The sequence below is a fragment of the Myotis brandtii genome, unplaced genomic scaffold, assembly GCF_000412655.1.
Source record: "Myotis brandtii unplaced genomic scaffold, ASM41265v1 scaffold604, whole genome shotgun sequence".
NCBI lineage: Eukaryota > Metazoa > Chordata > Mammalia > Chiroptera > Vespertilionidae > Myotis > Myotis brandtii.
Window position 1 is genome coordinate 1,221,464 of NW_005370286.1, and position 11,089 is coordinate 1,232,552.

The 11,089-nt window shown below is 52.7% G+C and overlaps 1 protein-coding gene across 1 annotated transcript in view; it reads left to right on the top strand.

The window, feature by feature from the left end:
* The window catches only part of JAKMIP3 (Janus kinase and microtubule interacting protein 3), a 29,591-nt gene that overhangs the window by 2,944 nt on the left and 15,558 nt on the right, over positions 1 to 11,089 (top strand). The window contains exons 2-4 of the mRNA XM_014550553.1: positions 579 to 1,076; positions 9,090 to 9,305; positions 10,735 to 10,854. Of these exons, the coding sequence (XP_014406039.1) occupies positions 579 to 1,076; positions 9,090 to 9,305; positions 10,735 to 10,854 (834 nt within the window). The remainder of the gene's footprint in view (positions 1 to 578; positions 1,077 to 9,089; positions 9,306 to 10,734; positions 10,855 to 11,089) is intronic.

The window sequence follows — 11,089 nt, forward strand, 5'->3', positions numbered from 1 at the left end:
GGGACCACGGGAGGGCTCCAGGGCATGTCCGGCCCTCTGGCTCGGTCCCGATTGGCCGGACCCCAGCAGCAAGCTAATCTACTGGTCAGAGCATCTGCCCCCTGATGGTCAGTGCACGTCATAGCGAGCAGTTGAGTGGCCTTAGCATATCATTAGCATATTACGCTTTGATTGGTTGAATGGCCGACTGGACGACCAGACACTTAGCATATTAGGCTTTTGTTATATAGGATATTTTAATTGATTTCAGAGAGGAAAGAAGAGGGAGAGAGAGATAGAAACATCCATGATGAGAGAGAATCATTAATTGGCTGCCTCCTGCTTGCCCCCTACTGGGGATCGAGCCCGAAAGCAGGGCATGTGCCCTTGACCAGAATCGAACCCAGGACCCTTCACTCCACAGGCTGACGCTTTATCCACTGAGCTAAACCAGCTAGGGCTCAGTTGCATTTTAAGGAGACATTCTCGAATGGAAGCAGCAACCCAGTTTGCAAACAAAACTTTGTAAAATCAGTGTCCAGACTTTGGCCAGTACAGGGGCTGCTCGGGGACGACCCAGCCTCGCTCTTGTCTTGCAGGTCAGCCGGGTGGAGAGAGAGAAGAACCAGGAGCTGAAGCAGGTGCGCGAGCACGAGCAGCACAAGAACGCGGTCCTGCTCACGGAGCTGAAGAGCAAGCTGCACGAGGAGAAGATGAAGGAGCTGCAGGCCGTGCGCGAGACGCTGCTGCGCCAGCACGAGGCCGAGCTGCTGCGCGTCATCAAGATCAAGGACAACGAGAACCAGCGGCTGCAGGCGCTGCTGCACGCCCTGCGCGACGGCGGCCCCGAAAAGGTCAAGACCGGGCTGCTGTCCGAGGCCAAGGAGGAGGCCAAGAAGGGGTTCGAGGTGGAGAAGGTGAAAATGCAGCAGGAGATCTTGGAGCTCAAGGGGGCCAAGCGGCAGGTGGAGGAGGCGCTGACTATGGTCATGCAGGCCGACAAGATCAAGGCCGCGGAGATCCGGAGCGTGTACCACCTGCACCAGGAGGAGATCTCCCGCATCAAGAAGGAGTGTGAGCGTGAGATCCGCAGGCTGGTACGTGGGCTGCAGGTGGTGGGTAGGGGAGGGGGCGGCGAAGGCAGGGGGACCAGGGACCGGGGACAGGGGGGCGGCCAGTGGTGGGCCTGCTTCTGGGCACGGGCACTCACACCATCACTATTGGTCCTGGGGACATGCGGATGCGAGGATAGGTCAGAAGGGCCAGCTGGCAGGCAGAGGTCCTCTCTCTGCCCCTCTCCAACCAGCTTTACATCCTGGGTCTCGTTTGGGCCAGAACAGGATGCCTGCAATGTCATGAAAGCCTCCCCTCCTTAGAGTGCAGGTTGGGCTGCAAGCCATGCAGGGCTAGTGCTCTGCTGGCACAGTCACTTCTTCCATCACTGGGCGGGCTCTGCTGTCTGTCCAGCTCACTGGGTCCAGAGAGGTGAGACCACGAGGACAGGGGGTGGTGGCATGTCCCTGAGGCCATCCTGATGTCCCTGTGCCCTGTGCATGTCTGAGGCTTGATGGCGTGAAGTTACCATCTTGTAGGTCAGGCATGGGCACCTGTGCATCCCGTGGTCAGAGACCGTGTCCCCTGGCAGGCCCCGTGGAGTCAGTGTCCTCAGAGCCCCAGGGCTGGGGAGTCGGAGAATATTCAGGAATCCTGAGGGATTGTGCCGGTTCTCCTCACCCCTTGGAGCCGGGACCTCCTTGGTGATTTGGGGAAATGGAGGTCAGCGTTAGAGGCGTGCCCCACGTCCCAGTGTGCGGTTCATCAGGACCCGGCTGGCTCTGCTGGTGACACCCAGGACCCTGGATATCCCTCCATGGGGCACAGCCTGGCCCTGCACCCAGGCCACCTGCCCCTACTTCCCTGGGGCTCTGTTTTCCAAACGGTGCTGTCGCCTTGAACGTCCCAGAAGGGCTGCATCCCTCTGGACCCATGGCCCGGAGGGGAACTGAGCGCTGTGAGGCAGACACACTCTGCCACAGTGTGTGCACGGGGGCCCCAGACCTTCCTTTTCCAGAGCGTCCCCTTTCCATGCTCCCCCATGGCTCCACCCCCCAGCCCTGTGTTGGTGCCACGTGAGCACCGCTGTCCAGCCCCACACCACCCTTTAATTCATCGACTGGCTTCAGTGTTCATAGGAGACAGGTGGCCTCATCTCCTTAACTGAAGGCTGACACAGAGCCAGCGGTTTCCTGTGGTCCCTCACCCCTGACACAGACGCCCCACAGGCAGCTCTAGCAGATTCTCCTGGTATTTGTTCCAAATTCTCAAAAACATGCTTAAGCGTTCACTTTCAGATTCCTCCATCTTAGCCCCTCTTCTGGCCCCCCCCCACCCCCACACTCCAGGCCTCCCTAAATTACATTGACCAGGTATCATGGGAATAAATGGATACCCAAATGGAGGGAACTGCCTTTTATGGGTGTGGGCAGTGTCTCGGGAGAACTACTGGGGTGGTGACCTGTCCCCTCCCAGATGTTAGATCCTCCCCTTAGCGTCCTCTTTTTAAAATATATGTATATATACATACATATATACACACATATATATTGATTTCAGAGAGGAAGAGAGAGGGAGAGAGAAATAGAAACATCAATGATGAGAGAGAATCATTGATTGTCTGCCTCCTGCATGCCCCCCACTGGTGATCAAGCCTGCAACCAGGGCATGTGCCCTGACCAGGAATGGAACTTGGTTCCTAAACTTCTTGGTTCATAGGTCGACGCTCAACCACTGAGCTACACCAGCCGGGCCCCAAAAGAACTTTTTAATGACTTCAGCAAGGTTTCAGGACACAAGATCAATATGCAAAAATCAGTTGTATTTTTATGTAGCAGTAACAAAAAATTCAAATTAAATTTTAAAAAATTCGCCCTACCCGGTTTGGCTCAGTGGATAGAGCATCCAATTCAAATTAAATTTTAAAAAATTCCACTCATGATGGCATAAAAAAGAATAAAATATTTAGAAGTTTAACAAAAGATGTGCAAGACTTGAACTCTGAAAACTACAATACACGACTGAGAGAAACTAAAAGTGAGCTGAATAAACAAATAGGCATTCCATGTTCATGGATTGGTGAGCTGAATAAACGAATAGGCATTCCATGTTCATGAATTGGTGAGCTGAATAAACAAATAGGCATTCCATGTTCATGGATTGGTAAGCTGAATAAACAAATAGGCATTCCATGTTCATGGACTGGTGAACTGAACAATTAAATAGACATTCCACGTTATGAATTGGAAGCTCAGCATTGTTAGATGGCATTTCTCCCCAGATTAATATAAGGAGCAAACAACGCCTGTCAATCCCAGCAGCTTTCCTGAAGCTGATTCTAAAATGTATATTAAAATGCAAGCCCCTTCCTCACACTGGGTTAGCTTTCTCTGTTCTTGGTGGTGCCATTTTATGATCTAAAACTTTACATTCTAACGTGGCCTAATTTGTTGATCTTTTCCTGTATGGCTGGTGCTTATTGTGTCTTGTTTAGGAAATTCTTTTATTCTGGAGCCATGAAGTGTTATCTTTTTAGAACTTTATCTTTCATGCATAGGTGTTTGCCGTGCCTGGGCTGTAGGTGTGTGTGTGTGTGTGTGTGCGCTGTAAGGTGGGGGTCCAGTTATATGTTTTCCACATGGATATACAACTGTCCCAGCAGCCCTTATGAAAAAGACCACCTTTCCCCCAATCCACAGGGCCACCTCATTATTATATGAGTGGGCTTTCTAGTTTGTTCTATCACAGCTCCTCTTCGAGCTCATTTTTAAATTATTCCCGTTTTATAATACGTCTTGATTTCTGGAGGAGCGTTCTCTAGCTTTGTTCTTCAAGAGTAACTGGACCTTTCTTGGCCCCTGACTCTTCCATACAACCTCGGCTGGGGAGGGGGGCCTGGCTGAGCTCACAGAAAACTGATATCAGAGCCAGGCAGGCACGGAACAAGTCCATTCCTTCCCTTCCGCTTTGAGTGAAAATTTGGCCAGAAATGGCCCTGGGGACCCAGCATCTCCAGGGTGGATACCGGGGACGGTTCGGGGAAAGAACATAAAAAATGATAAATAAAGGAGAGTCCCCAAATTGACTGTGGAGTCTACAGGGAAAAACTGTGGAAGATTGAAATAGCAAGAAAAGAAATAGAAGATTTCCGTCTCCTTTTCTAAGAATGCTTGAGGGCTGTCCCAGCTCACACCATGTGCACCTTCACCTTTGACCTTTGTCTTTGATCTAGACTCTGCAGAGACAGACCTTTACCTGGAGGAAACCTTTAGCAATGCAGCCATTCCTGTCCACAGATGGACAAATGACTCTTCCTCAGACACTGCAAATGGTCTTTGCCAGGCTGGCGGCACAACTCTCTTTAGATCAAATCCTCATTCAAATTGGCTGCAACATTTACTTGTCCCCTCATTAACTAATGAATTTAATAAAAATGTTCTTAAAAATATATTTTTATTGATTTCAGAGAGGAAGGGAGAGGGAGAGAGAGAGATAGAAACCTCAATGATGAGAGAGAATCATCGATTGGCTGCCTCCTGCACACCCCACACTGGGGATCGAGCCTGCAACCTGGGCCTGTGCCTCAACTGGGAATCAAACTGTGACCTACTTCCTAGTTCATAGGTCGAACTCAACCACTGAGCCATGCCAGCCGGGCCCTACCATTTCTCTATACCTCCTATAACTGGGAGTGAGGGGGTGAGGCAGGGGGAGTTCTTGGTGGTGAGGTGAGGTGGGGGCCCTGGAAAGAAAAGGAAAGGGATTAAGGACACGAAGGTGGAAAATCAGGATGGTTATTGCTCCCCAGTCAGGCGCGTCCCATTCCACCACAGCTACGATCATGAACAAGAACCAAGTGATGGAGGCAATTGAAGGATCTGCTTAATTGAAGCAATGGGACTAACCAAGATTCCAGAAGGGCCTATATCAGACATGGAGAAACTTCTAGTGACCTGAGCTGAAGACCAGATGCAAACATGCATCCCTCTGCGCACCATGATGACCGCGGCCAAAGCAAAAGGCTTGTGATGTTGAAAGGACAGGCTGGATCCAACTACGGTGTTGAATTTGCTGCTAGTTCTGGGTGGTTTAAGCGATTCGAGAATCGTTACTCATTATGTAACGTGAGAGTGAGTGGCGAGTCTGCGCATGCTGGTGTGAAGGCAGCTGAGGATTGTTGGAAACTCTAGATAACCCGATTGAGGAGGAATACAGTTACTCCCCTGAGCAAATATTCAATATGGATGAAACCTCCCGATTCTGGAAACGGATGCCTGAAAGGACTTTCACCCATAAGGAGGCCAGGTGGATGCCAGGGTTCAAGGTCTTTAAGGACATTGTTTGGGGGCAATGTTACGGGCTACAGATCAAATCCCTTTGTGATTGGGCACAGTGAGAATCCAGGGCCTTCAGGCATTTTACTGCAGGTCTCCTATGGGAGCAACGAGAAGTGAAGGAGGACCCGGCTCCTCCTCCGAGACGCCTTCCTGAATTGCTACACCAGCAGAAGCACTGTGTGGAGAACAACATACCTTTCAAGATTTGCTTATGGTTGATAATGCTCCTGGACATCCTCCTTTTCTTGGTGATCTTCATCCAATATCAACATGGTGCTTCTCCCTCCAAACACCCCCTCTTTGATCAAACCGTGGATCAAGGAGTTATAGCAGCTTTTCAGGCCTGTTACCTGAGGAGGACCTTTGCCCAAGCTACTGCTGCAATGGAGGAAGATGCTGAGAAGACACTGATGTAATTCTGGAAGGATCACAACGTCTGTGACTGCATTGCTTGAGCTTGGGTGGTGTCACCAAGGAGTGTATGAATGGCATCTGGAAGAAAGCTAGACCATGTAGCCCAGGTGTGCCATAGGTTATACCATGTAGCCCAGGTGTGCAGTAGGTTATACCATGTAGCCCAGGTGAGCAGTAGGCTGTACCATGTAGCCCAGGTGTGCAGTAGACTATACTATGTAGCCCAGGTGAGCAGTAGGGTGTACCATGTAGCCCAGGTGAGCAGTAGGCTATATACCATGTAGCCCAGGTGAACAGTAGGCTGTACCATGTAGCCCAGGTGAACAGTAGACTATACCATGTAGTCCAGGTGTGCAGTAGACTATACTATGTAGCCCAGGTGAGCAGTAGGGTGTACCATGTAGCCCAGGTGAGCAGTAGGCTATATACCATGTAGCCCAGGTGAACAGTAGGCTGTACCATGTAGCCCAGGTGAACAGTAGGCTGTACCATGTAGCCCAGGTGAACAGTAGGCTGTACCATGTAGCCCAGGTGAACAGTAGGCTGTACCATGTAGCCCAGGTGAACAGTAGGCTGTACCATGTAGCCCAGGTGAACAGTAGGCTGTACCATGTAGCCCAGGTGAACAGTAGGCTGTACCATGTAGCCCAGGTGAACAGTAGGCTGTACCATGTAGCCCAGGTGAACAGTAGGCTGTACCATGTAGCCCAGGTGAACAGTAGGCTGTACCATGTAGCCCAGGTGAACAGTAGGCTGTACCATGTAGCCCAGGTGAACAGTAGGCTGTACCATGTAGCCCAGGTGAACAGTAGGCTGTACCATGTAGCCCAGGTGAACAGTAGGCTGTACCATGTAGCCCAGGTGAACAGTAGGCTGTACCATGTAGCCCAGGTGAACAGTAGGCTGTACCATGTAGCCCAGGTGAACAGTAGGCTGTACCATGTAGCCCAGGTGAACAGTAGGCTGTACCATGTAGCCCAGGTGAACAGTAGGCTGTACCATGTAGCCCAGGTGAACAGTAGGCTGTACCATGTAGCCCAGGTGAACAGTAGGCTGTACCATGTAGCCCAGGTGAACAGTAGGCTGTACCATGTAGCCCAGGTGAACAGTAGGCTGTACCATGTAGCCCAGGTGAACAGTAGACTATACCATGTAGTCCAGGTGTGCAGTAGGCTGTACCATGTAGCCCAGGTGAGCAGTAGGCTGTACCATGTAGCCCAGGTGAGCAGTAGGCTGTACCATGTAGCCCAGGTGAGCAGTAGGCTGTACCATGTAGCCCAGGTGAGCAGTAGGCTGTACCATGTAGCCCAGGTGAGCAGTAGGCTGTACCATGTAGCCCAGGTGAGCAGTAGGCTGTACCATGTAGCCCAGGTGAGCAGTAGGCTGTACCATGTAGCCCAGGTGAGCAGTAGGCTGTACCATGTAGCCCAGGTGAGCAGTAGGCTGTACCATGTAGCCCAGGTGAGCAGTAGGCTGTACCATGTAGCCCAGGTGAGCAGTAGGCTGTACCATGTAGCCCAGGTGAGCAGTAGGCTGTACCATGTAGCCCAGGTGAGCAGTAGGCTGTACCATGTAGCCCAGGTGAGCAGTAGGCTGTACCATGTAGCCCAGGTGAGCAGTAGGCTGTACCATGTAGCCCAGGTGAGCAGTAGGCTGTACCATGTAGCCCAGGTGAGCAGTAGGCTGTACCATGTAGCCCAGGTGAGCAGTAGGCTGTACCATGTAGCCCAGGTGAGCAGTAGGCTGTACCATGTAGCCCAGGTGAGCAGTAGGCTGTACCATGTAGCCCAGGTGAGCAGTAGGCTGTACCATGTAGCCCAGGTGAGCAGTAGGCTGTACCATGTAGCCCAGGTGAGCAGTAGGCTGTACCATGTAGCCCAGGTGAGCAGTAGGCTGTACCATGTAGCCCAGGTGAGCAGTAGGCTGTACCATGTAGCCCAGGTGAGCAGTAGGCTGTACCATGTAGCCCAGGTGAGCAGTAGGCTGTACCATGTAGCCCAGGTGAGCAGTAGGCTGTACCATGTAGCCCAGGTGAGCAGTAGGCTGTACCATGTAGCCCAGGTGAGCAGTAGGCTGTACCATGTAGCCCAGGTGAGCAGTAGGCTGTACCATGTAGCCCAGGTGAGCAGTAGGCTGTACCATGTAGCCCAGGTGAGCAGTAGGCTGTACCATGTAGCCCAGGTGAGCAGTAGGCTGTACCTGTACCATGTAGCCCAGGTGTGCAGTAGGCTGTACCATGTAGCCCAGGTGAGCAGTAGGCTGTACCATGTAGCCCAGGTGAGCAGTAGGCTGTACTGTCTGGATTTATGTGCCTCTGTGATGTTCACAGGACAATAAAATCACCTAACCAGGCATTTCTCAGAACGTGTCCCCGTGGGTAAGCGGCAGGTGACTATGACAGGAGTAGAAGATGTAGGAATGTGCCCTTGGCTGAGAATTTTCAGTGGAGACACTGCATGCGAGAGTCCCGGGGCCTTAGGAGGACCCCCTGGGAGACACTGTGATCTTAAAGTGAGTTTCCCATCGTTAAAAAATCAAACCCCGCCCGCCCTCTGAAGCAGCGGATTGAAGTGGGATGAGTGAGCAGAGACTGATTTCCTTGTTTCCTGGTGAAAGAAAAGGATGTTTGCAAAGTATCTCTAAGAGGGGAAATGTCAGGCCACAGGATATAGCTGCGTGTTAATCTGGTTTTCTCTTCACTGGCCTCTCTGTTTCCACTAATTGACTGTGTTGCCTCTGCATTTCTGTGAGTTCCAGTAAATGGGAATTTAGCAATTAAGGATTTCTTTTTCTTTTTTCTATTCACTTCACCGCTTCCCCATGAATGCTGCGATCTGGGCTAATTAGACGTCTCATCTCTTTGTTTCCCAGCTGACTTCAGCAGACGGCTGATTTATTAGCTTACTGTAACCTTAAACAGCGCGCAAAGCAACGAGACGCCCTATCCTGCTCTGTTGTTTGAAATACATTTTAAACTGAGTCTTCTTGCAAATCTAGCGTCGTTTGTAATGATGCCCATGCCACCCGCGTCTGCGTGTCTGAGGAGTGGGCGGTGGTGGGGCTGGTTCTGCCCTCCCCTCTGAGGGCAGCCCACCTTGGGCCTCAGTCGCACCTATGGCCGCCAGGAGGAGGGGCTGGGAGGCAGGTGGCTCCTCGCAGCTGTTAGGAGGTTGAGCACAGGGAGAGTGGGGAGGGCTGCCCTGTGTTGGGGGGGACCCCTCCTGATGCTTGTGCATTCTGCCTGTTGCTATGGTAACAGATCTGCATCCTGCCTGCCTGTGTGATTGTGTTCTGTTCTCCTTGTAGATGGAGGAGATAAAATTTAAGGACAGAGCAGTCTTCGTGCTGGAGAGAGAGTTAGGGATTCAAGCCGGGCATGCGCAGAGACTGCAGCTCCAAAAAGAGGCTCTAGATGAGCAGCTGTCCCAGGTCAAAGAGGCTGATCGGCACCTGGGCAGCCCCAGACGGGAACTTCCTTATGCAAGCGGTGCAGGAGACGCCTCAGACCACTCGGGAAGCCCTGTAAGCACCTCCCCGTCGCACGCTTTCAGCTGCGTGTCCCTGCGAGGAAGCTCCTCAGGGGGCCGAGCCCGTGTCCAGGGCCAGAGCCCTCCCACCCTTGGAACCCCAACTGTGCCTGCAGCCCGCCAGCCAGGCCCCGGGCCCCTCGGCTCTCTGGCACGGCCAAGAGGGCGGGTAGCCTTTGTCCTTCCTTCCTTGTTAACGTAGTGTGTAGCCCTGCCTTCACATGGTCCCCCTGCCGTGGACCCCCAAAACTTTGGGCTTCCCGCTGGAGCCCATCTGAGCCACTGGACCCCCAGGTTGACGAGGGTCCCTGGTGTTGGCTGGTGCTGGCTCCTGTCCCGGGCTGGTGGGACACCAGCTGCTTCCCTGTCCACACACAGGCTTTACCTTCTGCCGGGAAGGCCGGCTCCCTGCTCCCCTCATCCTGAATTTGACCCCCGTGCAGTGATTTCACCATTCACATCACCCATTGCCCGCCCCCCCGCTTTTCATGTAACCGGGACACTCCTGCTCCTCCCTGGCCCGCCAGGATGGCACAGGGCCAACAGCTGCCCGGCCATGACGCCACTCATCTCCTCATTGCCGCTCCTCATTCAGAGCCCTCTTGGGTGGTCCTGGGAAGTCGGGGGCGGGGGGGGAGGGGAGGGTCTGAATTCCAAGGACCCTCCACGAGGTCCGAGGTCTGTCTGAGTCTGCCCCTAGCCTCTCCTGCACCTGCTGAATGAGGAATCATTCCTCTGTCCTTTTGGGCACCCGTTTGCTTTAGGACAAAACCCAGTGTGAGCTGAGCCAGCCCTAGGACGGTGACATTTAAGGTAGAAAGTGACATTTGATAATCCTATTATACATGGCTGAGCTGAATCAGACAGCGCCTGCCCTGGCATGATCCCCGATAGATTGTGCGAACCCCAGAGGCTCTCAAACTGAATTAAAATGTTGTCACAGATTTTTGCCTGAAGTTCCAAAGTGACCTTTCAGAAACATAATCTTGGGGAAGCAGCTTTTGAGAGTCGTTAGTCCAATGTCGTTACCTGAGCTCACTTTAGAATGCTAGGGAGGTGACTTCCCGCCTGCGGTGCGGACCCTGCCTGGGGGCCAGACCCTGCCTGGGGTGCAGACAGCAGAGACTGAGGTGTGCGTGGGCTGGTTCCAATGCTTTCTGGGCTCGCTGTGGTCCGGGTACCTGCATTTGCATGCCCTCACCTTCCACATTTGCATTTTCTTGACATTTCTGCTCTTGCATTCTGTCCCATCTCATGGCTTGCCACCACGGCGCCCCAGCCCCTAGGAGGGTCCCTCGCCCACCGCCCATGCAGGGTCTCCAGCCATCAAGACTCGAAAGTGCTCTGGTCTCCACGCTGTTGGGATTTGCAAGTTTCTCCGTCTGCATCTGCGAACAGTTATTTGCAGTTGATTTCTGTTTTAGGAACAGCAGTTGGATGAAAAGGATGCCCGGCGTTTCCAACTTAAAATCGCAGAGCTAAGCGCCATCATTCGGAAACTCGAGGACCGGAACGCCTTGCTGTCGGAAGAGAGGAATGAGCTGGTGAGCGCAGCCGGGCGGGGGTGGGGCTGGATCCGTGGGCTTAGGGCTGCAGCCCACTTCCAAAATTCCTCTCGGAAAGGAGCGATGGTGACAAGGGTGGGCTTGTGCCGAGGCCTCTTGGCTGTTTCCAATAAAACTTTGTTAACAAAACCAGGTTGAGGGCCAGCTATGGGCCTCAGACCCTGGTTGGCTGATCCCTGCTCTGCATCATTGGGCAAAAGCATCCTCTGTTCTT